The following is a 14,279-nucleotide window of genomic DNA, read 5'->3' on the forward strand; positions in this document are numbered from 1 at the left end:
CCATGCGCTGCAGACGATGAACAAAGCGCAAAAGTAAATATATGAGACGAAAACAATGCTTCACAGCGTTATCCCCATCTCCAATACGCATAGAGCTTATGCTATGAACGAGTATAAAAGTGAAACATTTATTAGCGCCTAATAAATGGCTTCAATAGTCCGATAAGAACAATGCCTGGACGCGCACGCCGTCATGCGGGGTTGGGGGGGGATTGGATTGGATTGGAGTAAACTTTATTTGTGCCTGCAGTTGGGCGCTCGCGCGCCCCGACGAGGGCTTACGTCGTCTACGAGGCTGCCGTTACTCGGCGCGGGTCTGCGCTCGCCGTTGCCGGCTCGCTGGGTCCCTGCCTTTCGAGCGCCCCGAGGACCTGCTGGACGGCCCATAGCTGTTGGTCATGGTCGTTGCTCTTCGCTGCTGCCTCCAGCCGCGGCGGGATTGTTCCTGATCTTGCTTCCTTTGGATTTCTGATGCAGTCCCACAAGATGTGCTTGTGATCTGCCGGCTCCCTCCGGCAGACTCTACACGTATCGGTCGGGTAGGTCTCGGGGTACATGCGATGCATCAGTCCCGGGCTCGGTAGCGATCCGGTCTGGAGCTGTCTCAGTAGTACCGCCTCCGCTCGACTCAGCCTCAGGTGCGGGGGTGGGAGAGTCCTGCGAGCCAGGCGGTAGGCCTTCGTGATTTCGCTGTAGTCGGTCATGCGGTCCTTGGCTCCGAACCACGTCGGACGGTGTGTTGCCGGGGCGCGGTTGGTTAGCGCTCGCGCCGCTGCGTGTGCCGTCTCATCGTGGTTCGCGCTGCGTTCCGACGCGTCGCCCGCGTGCGCCGGAAACCATTTGATTCTTACTCTTCTGTCTTGCAGTTTAGTCGCTCGTAGTACGCGCTCGGCCTCCCTGCAGACTTGGCCTTTGGCGAAGTTTCGCACCGCCTGTCTCGAGTCACTCAGCACCGTGTAGCAGTCTGCGTCGGCGATGGCCCGGGCGATGGCCACCTCCTCCGCTTGTTCCGCTCCGGCGCCTCTCACGCTCGCTGCCGTCCTCGTGGCGCCGGTCGACGCCTCTATGGCGACCGCTGCGAAGGCGTTCTGTTGGTATTCGGCCGCGTCCACGTACCGCGCGTGCTCGTCGTTGGCGCGCAGGTCGATGAGAGCCTTGCCCTCGCCGCTCTTCTTTCCTTGTTATACTCGGGGTTCATGTTCTTGGCTATGGGGTCGATTCTGGTCTGGCGTCGGACCTCTTCGGGAACGGGGAGCTTCGTCTCCGCGTCGTTCGAGTGTCCTATTCCCAGGTCGTTAAGTATCTTCCTCCCGGCTTTGGTCGTGGACAGCCGCAAACTAGATGGACAACCTAGCTGGCAGGTGGGCCCATCGTGGCCGGCGGCAGTAAAGAAATCATTGATGGCGTGATGTTGCTGGCTAGAAGGAACCTGAGTCTCAGAAGCCCCAACGGTGGCAGCACCTGGCATCGCATCCCAGTGACGCATTGTTTAGCAGCGACACTACTGCCATGAATTTAATGACGACCGCAAGGGATCTATGAATGTTAATTACAGAATGATCCATTCCGCATGCATGGGCATTAAGTCATAAGAAACGTCACTCCTACGCCGGCCCCACCCACTCGGCCCGTCCGCCAGCTTCTGACGCGCGCGGTAGTTCCTCGGGAGGAGGGGGGGAAGAGATGCGGTGCTTCCAAACCAGCTGGAGTGGCCGCGGCCATGGTAGCTGCACGACGTCCGAGAGAGTCGGCGCGGTGAACCCATGATAGCCCTCCGCTGCTGACGTCACTTGCACGACATGACTTCGTGTTCCAGGTTTCGCGCTCAAGCCCGATACCTCTGTTCGCCGCTAGGTACTAACGCTGGAACCCGCTGGAGGTGGGTGGTGGTGAAAAACTTAATATTCAAAGAGATTTTGAGGATCAAAAAACCCTGCTGCATGGTCGGTATCCTTAGTTCGGGACACCGCACGACGAGGCCCCGTCTCGCGCCCGCTTTACTAGAGCCCTTTTGGACTCCAGTGTGGAGTAGTTGAGAAGGGCAGTCTCGCATGCCTCTCGGGTGGGGGTGGGGGAAGGGGGAAGGTGAGGATTCTGAGTACATGCCCACACCATGTGAAAGATATCGCAGATCTCTCCACAGTGCGGGTAGCGCCCATCGGTGTTCGGATCGAAGTGTTTTGCTATGGCAGGACAGAGAAGAGTTCCTGTCTACAGGCGCCGCAGAGTTCGCTCCTCCGCCTTACTCAGCCCCTTGGCAGGTACTGGGTAGAGACGGTGGCTGTCGCAATAATGAATTAGGATTTCGCGGAACCGCAGAAGCGGTTTATGAGCTTCTGAGCCAGGAGAGCTAGGATGAGGAGCCCGGTGTGTGAGCGCTCGGGCGGCCGCATCAGCGGCTTGATTGCCTCGTAGACCCTGGTGGCCAGGAGCCCAGATCACTTTTGTGCGAGTTGGATCGGCGGCAGCGCGTCTTAGAATTTGGGAGGCAGGAGAGGATATTTCGCCTGCAAGATAATGTTCACAGGCCCGGCGAGAGTCTGTGATAACTGTTCTCGATTTTGGATCGGCGGCAGCGAGAGCTATTGCGACTTCCTCCGGGCTCGCGGCCACTGGACGACCAGCGGCCGAATGCTCCCAGTAACGTCTAGGCGCACCTCGTGATCGGCACTGCTCACTTAGTAGGTGGGGACTACATGATGCCGCGCAATAAATACGGTACGATGTGATTCCTCTATACAGTTGGATTGTTATGAAAGCTTTCACTTTAAAAAGGAGCGCCAGAGGTCACCTGGGCGGTGGGCAGAGCATGCTGCCCAGCTTGTGCTCTTTGGCATATGGTGCTGGACGCATGACGCATCACGGGGGCTGGTAGCGGGAAAAACTAAGCTTTGGCTAGCGGAAAAAACAATGCGAGAGGCAGACGCTAAGTACAAAGTCCATATTCACCGCTTAAATATCCTACCGCTGCAAGCAGAGATAAGGCCAGAGATAAGGCCAGAGATAAGCACATTTGTATGTGATAAGTCATTTCAGGAAAAACATCAGAGCGGCTTCATTAATTTAAAGAGCTGCTCAAAAAACTCTGCCCGATCTGAACGCTGCAAATTGTTCCAGTATGTCCCCCAGCACATATCGCAAGCACCAAAGCACCGTCCGCTTCGAAGGCTTACCAGGCTCCGCGAACTTGAAGGCCGGTCGGGGCACCGGAGCGCAGATTCCAGAGGCGGAGTGCTCATCGGAAGGTGGTCTCGCTCTAGCGAGGCCTGAAAAGGAGACAGTCTAATCCATTATGACAATCCGACAAAAACCTTTATTTATATCTCTCCCCATATCCCTCCTGTTCTCAAAAACCCACGCATTTTTCTCTACAATCTCTGCCTTCCCATCTTATTACCATTGTTCTTTTGCAGGATAATTTAGTTCATGGCAGTGTGAAATTATTCTCATCCTTCCTGTATTCTCCTCATTTCCTGTATTCTCTTCACTGCACCATGAGTGTTATGACGACTGCGAGTGGCCTATGAATGTTAAGTAGACAATGGTCCATTCTGCATATATGGGGATTAAGCCATCAATGCTCGCGCGTCGACACCCTTCTCGCTGTGCTAAAAGGGGCTCTGAAAGGGGTTTTCAATCAAGTGCCTGTATTCTTAGAATGCTAGGGGACGCCCCTTAACAAATAGCCTTAAGAAAATCCAATATGGCATGACAACGAACGCGGCTTCATGGTTTCACGTCATGGGAGGAGGCGGGCTATATCTTGGGAACGCGATTTAAACACAGGTAAAGGACGTCATACGAATAGAAGGACTGACACAGTTACCTTTCTGAAAAATCCTTGTTCCTGCGTTCATTTTACTCGGTTTTATTGTGTTGAAGCCCTTCCCCTATGTGCACACATGCAGTTGAAACACCTTAAAAAGTAAGTTGTACTTGTTTACGACCTAACGAACGTGCCCGTACTTTTCTGTCAAGAAGTACAACTTGTGCTTTCTTCTCGCAATAAATGAGCCCACTTCATTTGGTAGGCACACTGCTGATGATGGTTGTGAATCCTCTAAGCAGCAATTTTTGAGGGTCAAGATAGGTACGAAATAAAGAATCATGTGCCTTACGTCAACATAACTGTACTTCAACACTGTCGGTTAGTAGCCAGTATCAATCTTTTGGGGAAAATCTTAAGAAACAATAGAAAGCTCGCCTGGTTACAATATGGCTCTCTTCGATTGGCCGTATTGAGGACTGAAGTAAGTTATTTATTTAAGGTTTAGCGCCTAATCATTGCTTCTAAACGTTGCTTCTAATGTATTCATTCTATACGGACATCGTGCAGAAGGGTGCGGCTTGTTTTATTTAGAAGGTTAGTCGCAACGCAGAAAGTTATTAATAGTCCAGAGTACGTTATCTCCCGTTTACACTATACGAATATCATTCACAACATTTCGCTGAGCATAAATATCTTTTAAAACTAAAAGGAGCATAGAAGACAGGCATGGAACAGTACCTGTCATTTCAAACAGCTACCATACAGTAGCGCATGACTATGATTTTCCAAAAGTGCTGTGGTGCAATCCTGCCTAGCAAGCACAGCGATCACCTCGAAGCTGCCGGCGATAAACAAAGCGCCAAAGTAGAGGTTGGAGATGGAAAGAACACTTCGCGAGAATTTTCGATTCCGCTGCGAGTACCTTAACACAAGCTACAACGTGCCCTGTGCGGACATACCCTGAGTCGGGATCCTTCCCGATGTTCAGGGTGGGGGAGGGAGCCTTGTGGAAGGCGAAGACGCACTGTGGCTCGTGGTCGGCTGCTCACATGGTGTTCGCTGTCTTTGGTGGGCTAAAAAAGAGCATGAGTGTATCAGAACGAGTCAACAAAAATCTCGTTGTCCCCACTCTGACCACTATGGATGCGTTAGCATTTGAATTCCAGGATTCCTTGGATTCCAGGAATCTATATCTTTCTCTTGAAACCGCCAATGCTATGTAAGCTATTTCCATTTTTACATTTCCCTTACAAATAGGAAACCGTGGTAAATTCCCTCAAGCTGACTTCCACTATTTTCGTACCAGTATTTGGCAGCTTCTCTATTCTCGAAATTTCGAGCTGAATGAAAAAACTTACGAGTGGGGTTTTTTCCAGGCTGTTTTAAATCATGCCAAATGTGTCCAACTGACAGCAAATATGATGTCTCTGCGCAAATATACCTTCACTGGTTTGCCACACGTTTACCGTGGTGTCACCAGGTTCGAGCTAGAGAACTTCACAAAGACGACTTAACGGTTTCACTTCGAAGAACGCGTTTTTAAAGCTTTACTTTTGTTGGTGAGTTGCTCGTTTTCTTTGTCTGGCGTCACAGGATTTCATTGAAGCGACGAGTTTCAACAATGTGCCCCTTACTTCTGTGTAGTATTAGCACGTAACTTCGTGAAATTTCCAAATATTAGATAAATACTAGAATAACAACGGAAGAAGCCTACTTCATCCAGTGGCATTTCTTGACACTAAGGCACTTCTTATACGCGGCATCTCTCGACACGGGCGTTAATTGCGTGCCTGGCCCGCGTTGCATGGACAGATGCCACTATTTTTCTCTATTGAATCCCTCATTATCACCCTGAGCAGGCGTACGCGATAAAACTGATGGCTAATTCAGCCTCCATAAAACGAATCACTATACCATTTTTAGTGTTTGAGCACTAAAAGGGTCTGCTTCAGCGAGAACGGTGGCCACCATCGCCCGTCCCCACCTCGCCGCAATGCGTGGACACCTCGAACACAACGAGCTTTAGGCATAGGTGGCTCTTCCCAAGGAACTTCTCAGGACCGATCGTTAATTTACCTGTCACCTGCACGGTGGTCAGTAACGAGGACCGCGGGACGTGGTGCGGACCCTGCGGTGTAATCACAACCTTCCCACCAATGTGTTACAAGCCCCACCGGTGGCCGTTTTGTAAGCAGCCATCTCGAGGAGCAGTGGCGCATCCATTATACCACTGCCTCCCTTCGACAGCCCAGCTGTAAAGAGTCCCAGCGATCCGTGACTGGAAAGGAAAGAATGACCAATGGCGGATATGTGCCCATTAACCCATTACCGCTATTGCGCCATACGCTTCAGACGTAGCCACAGCCGAATTAGGAGGGACAGAAAATGCTAACCCACTGAAACAATCAACCAAAGATAGCCTGACAGTTTTCATATGTATTGGTTCTGCAATGCCTTGTAATCGTAAACCATTTACTAAATAATTATTCAAGAGGGGTTAATTTGTCCAGATGACTCGTATTACTGAGTGGTATTCCGTTACAACTGTCATCATCATCAGCCTGACTACGCCCACTGCAGTGCAAAAGCTTCTCCATTTTCTTGCCAATTAACCCTGTCCTTCGCCAGTTGCAGCCTCCGCATCCCCGCAAACTTCTTAACTCATCCGCCCACCGAACTTTCTGTCGCCGCCTGCTACGCTTGCCTTCTCTTGGAATCCACTCCGCTACCCTTAAAGTTCAGCGGTTATCTTGCCTTCGCATTACATGCCCTGCCCAAGCCCATTTCTTCCTCTTGATTTCGACTAGCATGTCATTAACCCGCATTTGTTCTCTCACCCACTCCGCCCACATCCGATCTCTTTACGTTAGAGCTATCATTTTTCTTTCCATAGCTCGCTGCGTTGTCCTTAACTTAAGCTCAACCCTCTTGGTTAGCCTTTACGTCTCTGCCCCATATGTCAGCACTGTAAGGACTGTAAACTGTCCTTGACAAGACTTCTAGTTTATTAACGTGTTAGCATTAGAATATGTGCAAACAGAAACTGCGAGCTACAGCTCACTGGCAGGTGTTCCACCTGCGTGTAAACCGGGGCTCTCGAACTGAGCAATGATTAATGTCACGATCACTCCTGAAGTTTTTGCAGGTGATGGGTCTTGTGAGTCACTGGTGGGGATGCAACCTCTTAAATCAGTGACTCAGGCGAAGCAACTGCTGACAGGTATCTGTAAGGCGCTTGTCCTGTATGCGCATTTACTCTGCCACGACCACAACGAACCTCTGTAGGTCACGGCGGTACAAAGAGTATTAGTGCGTTAGGCGTGGATATACCGAGCCTAAGTAGGCCACCTCGGATATAATGAACGTTCTTGGTTATCTCGGATATTGCAGACCGAAGTATACGACTTCAGATATAACCAACTATCATGTCTGTACTTCGGATATGCGGAAATTGTTAAGTTAGCTTCGGTATCTCGCGCATTATTGTGCCACCTGGAATACTTCTTGGCTGCTAACTGATGGAAACGATCCGCAAAGCATTGAGCAAAAGTTATTGCCTGTATTAACCACTCCAAACGACACGCCATCGTTCACCGTCCACTCGGACTAACCGGAATAATCTCACCACCAAGTGTTTACTAAGAGCCATAAGTAAGAAAAGTCACCTACAGTAAAGGTGAAGTGACAGACATTTAGCTCTGCTCTTACACAGTTCTGGAGGTGTTCTGGTACACTTTCAGGCATTTTTAAATGCGCTGAACGTGACTAGTATCCGAGTCAAAATTGCTGAAAAACGCTAACAGCACCCGGCGCCGTTGGCAGTTCATTACCGATTTCATTCATAAAGATTGTAACACCCATGGAACTGAAATTTAAAATGACAGGGGAACATAAAATGACCGTAATGATTTCCATTTGGCTTAAGTGAAAAATTTTTCTCCTGCATTGCTGTATGAGCAGCCATGTTGCCTAACGTATATGCCGATGCGAATTTTCATTTTGCGTGCGCTCCACACGTCACGATGAAGCGCGATTTTTTTCACTCGAAACAACTGGTGCGGGTTTGGACTCGGTCCCTTCGCTTAATATAAACTTATCCAGGAGGTCCTAGTCGACGGCTGAGGGGGAGGACGTAGCTGGGATCCACCTGCGCCTCGGATCCTTTTTGAAGGGTGCTAATATGTGTTACTTTTCTCTCTCTCTCTCTCTCTCTCTCTGTGAGAGAATATCTATCACCCCTACTGCCAAAAAGTGCCCTTCCATTTGATATCATCTTTTTCTTAGCAAAGGTATCAAAAAGCAATCAATCTCTAGGCGACTGATTACATAGCTATTGAAATTCAGGTTGATTTCACCTCTCGAATTTTGTTTCATTCAATAACTTTCAAGTGACTTAAGCTGTTATCATTTACTGATAAAATCAAGGAGGCTGTTGTCGTTGCAGGAGTATGTTTATTCACCTCACCAAAGTTTTTGATAGAGGCCACCAAGGCTCCGTTCATCACAGACTGACCTAGTTAAGAACTGGTACACCTCTACAACTCCTTCAAACCTATTTTTCTAACCGATCGCAAATTATCCAGATAAACGTTAACCTGCTCACTGCAAAGCCTGTAATCATGGAAGTTTCTTAATATATCTTGGGCCTTTTACTTCTTCTGTTGTACAATAACGATTTTTCCAACTCATTGTGTCACGTGAAATATGTTGTACTCAAACGACACCACAGCTTTCACATCCGCAAAATCTGTGACTGTACTTTTACACAAAATTAACGCTGGTCAAAATAATTTATTACAGTGGGGAGTTAACCTTGAGCATATCAATCGTGAGAAACTCGAATTCATTATGTTTGATTCACCAAGAATTCACTTCCCATATCTGCATCGGTGCACCTTCAGTCTTTTTCTAGCACCTCCTGACACAGCCAATCTTGATGGAGTAGTTCTAAAGGGAAATATAAAATTTTATCTCATGCTCATTCTTTATGAAAGAAGTTTATGTTTGGACTATATATCATTATCAGACCGCACTAATGTTTCCAGCCAGATATTTTACCGCTACACTACATTAATGTCCATAATCATCTCTCTTAATGCTTGTCTTTCGCGGCCAATACATACCTCATGCATTTATACCACAACGAGCGCCCTTAGAACGAAGCTAGAATCTGCACAACATCCAGAACTACACAATGAAGATTGGTTGTGTCAGTAGGTGCTAGAAAGTGTCTGTTAACGCGCACCTATGCAGATATGGGTGGTGAAATCTGAGGTAAATGGAATATAACCAACTTCAAACACGTACGCAGCCCGAAAAAAGCGTGTCGGAAACCACTGATGATATATCAGCGCAGAGGCATCATATTTGCTGGGAATTAGACACATTTGCGGTGATTTAAAACAGCCTAGAAAAAACCTCAGTTTTAAGCTTTTCTACCCGGTTCGTAATTTCGAAAATAGAGGAGCTGCCATGTACTGGGACGAAAATGGTGGAAGTCAGCTTGAAGGAATTTACCGCCGTTATCTACACTCCAAACGGAAAGGGGTAAAAAGGGAGTGAAGTTGTCATACAGCACACAAGCTTTAAAAACAATGTGCACTAGTGGACCCCTTACTCCCTTTGTAGTCCCATACAGGCGTATTCGTGTCTAGAGTGTGTTTGTACGAGAAGTACAAAAAAGAATATAGCCTACTTAGCCGTGACTGTTTCAAGACAGAGATTTAGATTCTGGGAATCCAAGTGGTATGCAGTGGAAGTGGCATGACGCCAAGTCGTATACAGACGTTTCAAATGTTTTTTCCTTTCCTTTCCGTCACGTGTATGAGTTTGAGGGTGAGGAGAATGCCTTCGAAGTAGCCTATTCTGCGGTACATCCGCGGGTGTTCGTTTCCAGCTGGTGGTCGAGACCTGTTGCCGGCATCTCTACCTGAAACACGCGACACGGCGCGTGAGGCAAGCTCGACCGAGGGAAGCACCGGAAACGGGACCTTCTTTTCGAAATATGGCCGTCACGGTTGGGCATAGTACCCGCCAACCCACCAGGTGCTCGGCACTGTAGGAGGCACAGGAAATTCGGCTCTTTTGTGCCCAAACTTAAGCCCATTGTTCGCTTGGGTCGAAGATGACCGCACGTCGACACGGCCAAGCATGCTGACTGCAGCCAGGCTGCACTGCGGTCTTCTCAGCGTAGTCCGTAATGGCAGGCATGGCATCAGTCATCGTCGAATATATAGAGGCTCGGAGCCACCATGGAAAAGAGATGGTGGTGTTGGTGAAAAACTTTAATATGCAAAGAGAGTTTGAGGGTAAAAAAACCCTGCTACATGGTCGGTATCCTTAGTCCGGGACACCGCTCGACGAGGCCCCGTCTCGCGCCCGCTTTACTAGACCCCTATGAGACTCCAGTGTGGAGCAGTTGAGGAGGGCAGTCTCCCATGCATCTCGGGTGGGGGTGGGGGAAGGGGGAAGGTGAGGATTCTGAGTACATGCCCACACCATGTGAAAGATATCGCAGATCTCTCCACAGTGCGGGTAGCGCCCATCTGGGTTCGGATCGAAATGTTTTGCTATGGCAGGACAGAGAAGAGTTTCTGTCTACAGGCGCCGCAGAGTTCGCTCCTCCGCCTTACTCAGCCTCTTGGCAGATACTGGGTAGAGATGGTGGCTGTCGCAATAATGAATTAGGATTTCGCGGAACCGCAGAAGCGGTTTATGAGCTTCTGAGCGAGGAGAGCTAGGATGAGGAGCCCGGTGTGTGAGCGCTCGGGCAGCCGCATCAGCGGCTTGATTGCCTCGTAGACCCTGGTGGCCAGGAGCCCAGATCACTTTTGTGCGAGTTGGATCGGCGGGAGCGCGTCTTAGGATTTGGGAGGCAAGAGGGGATATTTCGCCTGCAAGATAATGTACACAGGCCCGGCGAGAGTCTGTGATAACTGTTCTCGATTTTGGATCGGCGGCAGCGAGAGCTATTGCGACTTCCTCCGGGCTCGCTGCCACTGGACGACCAACGGCCGATCGGCACTGCTCACATAGTAGCAGGCGACTACATGATGCCGCGCAATAAATACGGAACGATGTGATTCCTCTATACAGTTGGATTTGTTATGAAAGCTTTCACTTTAAAAGGGAGCGCCAGAGGTCACATGGGCGGTGGGCAGAGCATGCTGCCCAGCTTGTGCACTTTGACATATGGTGCAGAACGCATGACGTATCACGGGGGCTGGTAGCGGGAAAACTAAGCTTTGGCTAGCGCCAAAAACAACCCGAGAGGCAGACGCTAAGTACAAAGTCCATATTCACCGCTTAATTATCCTACCGCTGCAAGCAGAGATAAGGCCAGAGATAAGGCCAGAGATAGGCACATTTGTATGTGATAAGTCATTTCAGGAAAAACATCACAGCGGCTTCATTAATTTAAAGAGCTGCTCAAAAAACTCTGCCCGATCTGAACGCTGCAAATTGTTCCAGTATGTGCCCCGAGCGCATAGCGCAAGCACCAAAGCACCGTCCGCTTCGAAGGCTTACCAGGCTCCGCGAACTTGAAGACCGGTCGGGGCGCTGGAGCGCAGATTCCAGAGGAGGAGTGCTCATCGGAAGGTGGTCTCTCTCTAGCGAGGCCTGAAAAGGATACAGTCTAATCCATTACGACAATCAGACAAAAACCTTTATTTATATCTCTCCCCATATCCCTCCTGTTCTCAAAAACCCACGTATTTTTCTCTACAACCTCTCCCTTCCCATCTTATTATCATTGTTCTTTTGCATGATAATTTAGTTCAGAGCAGTGTAATTATTCTCAGCCTTCCTGTATTCTCCTCATTTCCTGTATTCTCTTCACTGCGCCATGAGTGTTATGACGACTCCGAGTGGCCTATGAATGTTAAGTAGAGAATGGTCCATTCTGCATATATGGGGATTAAGCCATCAATGCTCTCGCGTCGACACCCTTCTCACTAAGCTAAAAGGGGCTCTGAAAGGGGTTTTCAATAAGTGACTGTATTCCTAGAATTCTAGGAGACGCCCCTGAACAAATAACCTTAAAAAAATTCGATATGGCATGACAACGAACGCGGCTTCAAGGTTTCACGTCATGGGAGGAGGCCGGCTATATCTTGGGAACGCGATTTAAACACAGTTAAATGACGTCATACGAAGATAAGGACTGACACAGTTACCTTTCTGAAAAATCCTTGTTCCTGCGTTCATTTTACTCCGTTTTATTGTGTTGAATCCCTTCCCCTATGTGCGCACATGCAGTTGAAACACCTTAAAAAGTAAGGTATACTTGTTTACGACCTAACGAACGTGCCCGTACTTTGGCTGTCAAGAAGTGCAACTTGTTCTTTCTTCTCACAATAAATCAGCCCACTTCATTTAGTAGGCACACTGCTGATGATGGTTGTGAATCCTCTAAGCAGCAATATTTGAGGGTCAAGATGGGTACGAAATAAAGAATCATGTGCCTTACGTCAACATAACTGTACATCAACATTGTCGGTTAGTAGCCAGTATCAATCTTTCGGGAAAAATCTTAAGAAACGATAGAAAGCGCGCCTGGTTACAATATGGTTCTCTTCGATTGGCCGTATTGAGGACAGAAGTAAGTTATTTATTTAATGTTTAGCGCCTAATCATTGTTTCGACACGTTGCTTCTAATGCATTCATTGTAAACAGACATCGTGCAGAAGGGTGCGGCTTGTTTTATTTAGAAGGTTGGTCGCAACGCAGATAATTAATCGTCCACAGTACGTTATCTCCCGTTTACACTATACGAATATATTTCACAACATTTCGCTCAGCATAAATATCTTTTAAAACTAAAAGGAGCATAGAAAACAGGCATGGAACAGTGCCTGTCATTTCAAAGAGCTACCATACAGCAGCGCATGACTATGATTTTCCAAAAGTGCTGCGGTGCAATCCTGCCTAGCAAGCACAGCGATAACCTATAAGCTGCCGGTGATAAACAAAGCGCCAAAGTAGAGGTTCGAGACGGAGAGAACACTTCGCGAGAATTTTTGATTCCGCTGCGAGTACCATAACACAAGCTACAATGTGCCCTGTGCGGACATACCCTGAGTCGGAATCCTGCCCGATGTCCGGGGTGGGGGAGGGAGCCTTGTGGAAGGCGAACACGCACTGTGGCTCGTGGTCGGCTACTCACAGGGTGCTCGCTCTCTGTGTTGGGCTAAAAAAGAGCATGAGTGTATCAGAACGAGTCAACAAAAATCTCGTTGTCCCCACTCTGACCACTATGGATGCGTTAGCATTTGAATTCCAGGATTCCTTGGATTCCAGGAATCTATATCTTTCTCTTGAAACCGCTTACAAATAGGAAACCGTGGTAAATTCCCTCAAGCTGACTTCTACTATTTTCGTCCCAGTATTTGGCAGCTTCTCTATTCTCAAAATTACGAGCTGAATGAAAAAACTTACGAGTGGGGTTTTTTCCAGGCTGTTTTAAATCATGCCAAATGTGTCCAACTGACAGCAAATATGATGTCTCTGCGCAAATATACCTTCACTGGTTTGCCACACGTTTACCGTGGTGTCACCAGTTTCGACCTAGAGAACTTCACAAAGAAGACTTAACGGTTTCACTTCGAAGAACGCGTTTTTAAAGCTTTACTTTTGTTGGTGAGTTGCTCGTTTTCTTTGTCTGGCGTCACAGGATTTCATTGAAGCGACGGGTTTCAACAATGTGCCCCTTACTTCTGTGCAGTATTAGCACATAACTTCGTTAAATTTCCAAATATCAGATAAATACTAGAATAACAACGGAAGCAGCCTACTTCATCCAGTGGCATTTCTTGACACTAAGGCACTTCTTATACGCGGCATCTCTCGACAGGGGCGTTAATTGCGTGCCTGGCCCGCGTTGCATAGATAGATGCCACTATTTTTCTCTATTGAATCCCACATTATCACCCTGAGCAGGCGTACGCGATAAAACTGATGGCTAATTAAGCCTCCATAAAACGAATCACTATACCATTTTTAGTGTTCGAGCACTAAAAGGGTCTGCTTCAGCGAGAAGGGTGGCCACCATCGCCCGTCCCCACCTCGCCGCAATGCGTGGACACCTCGAACACAACGAACTTTAGGCATAGGTGGCTCTTCCCAAGGAACTTCTCAGGACCGATCATTAATTTACCTGTCACCTGCACGGTGGTCAGTAACGAGGACCGCGGGACGTGGTGCGGACCCTGCGGTGTCATCACAATCTTCCCACCAATGTGTTACAAGCCCCACCGGTGGCCGTTTTGTAAGCAGCCATCTCGAGGAGCAGTGGCGCATCCATTATACCACTGCCTCCCTTCGACAGCCCAGCTGTAAAGAGTCCCAGCGATCCGTGACTGGAAAGGAAAGAACGACCAATGGCGGATATGTGCCCATTAACCCATTACCGCTATTGCGCCATACGCTTCAGACGTAGCCACAGCCGAATTAGGAGGGACAGAAAATGCTAACCCACTGAAACAATCAACCAAAGATAGCCTGACAGTT

At 48.5% G+C, this 14,279-nt stretch overlaps 1 protein-coding gene across 50 annotated transcripts in view; it reads right to left on the reverse strand.

The window, feature by feature from the left end:
• Positions 1-14,279, reverse strand: part of LOC149357393 (uncharacterized) — a 172,333-nt gene that overhangs the window by 92,641 nt on the left and 65,413 nt on the right. For 49 of the 50 annotated variants that reach the window (XM_089584625.1, XM_089584638.1, XM_089584617.1 and 46 more), the window contains 4 exons: positions 12,847-12,960; positions 11,297-11,389; positions 4,729-4,842; positions 3,174-3,266 (listed from right to left, as the gene is read on the reverse strand). In XM_089584625.1, the coding sequence (XP_089440751.1) occupies positions 3,174-3,266; positions 4,729-4,842; positions 11,297-11,389; positions 12,847-12,960 (414 nt within the window). The remainder of the gene's footprint in view (positions 1-3,173; positions 3,267-4,728; positions 4,843-11,296; positions 11,390-12,846; positions 12,961-14,279) is intronic. The other variant, XM_089584640.1, reaches the window with a different exon arrangement.

Source organism: Amblyomma mixtum, chromosome 3 (assembly GCF_055824585.1).
Source record: "Amblyomma mixtum isolate Tamu chromosome 3, ASM5582458v1, whole genome shotgun sequence".
In the NCBI taxonomy this organism is placed as follows: domain Eukaryota; kingdom Metazoa; phylum Arthropoda; class Arachnida; order Ixodida; family Ixodidae; genus Amblyomma; species Amblyomma mixtum.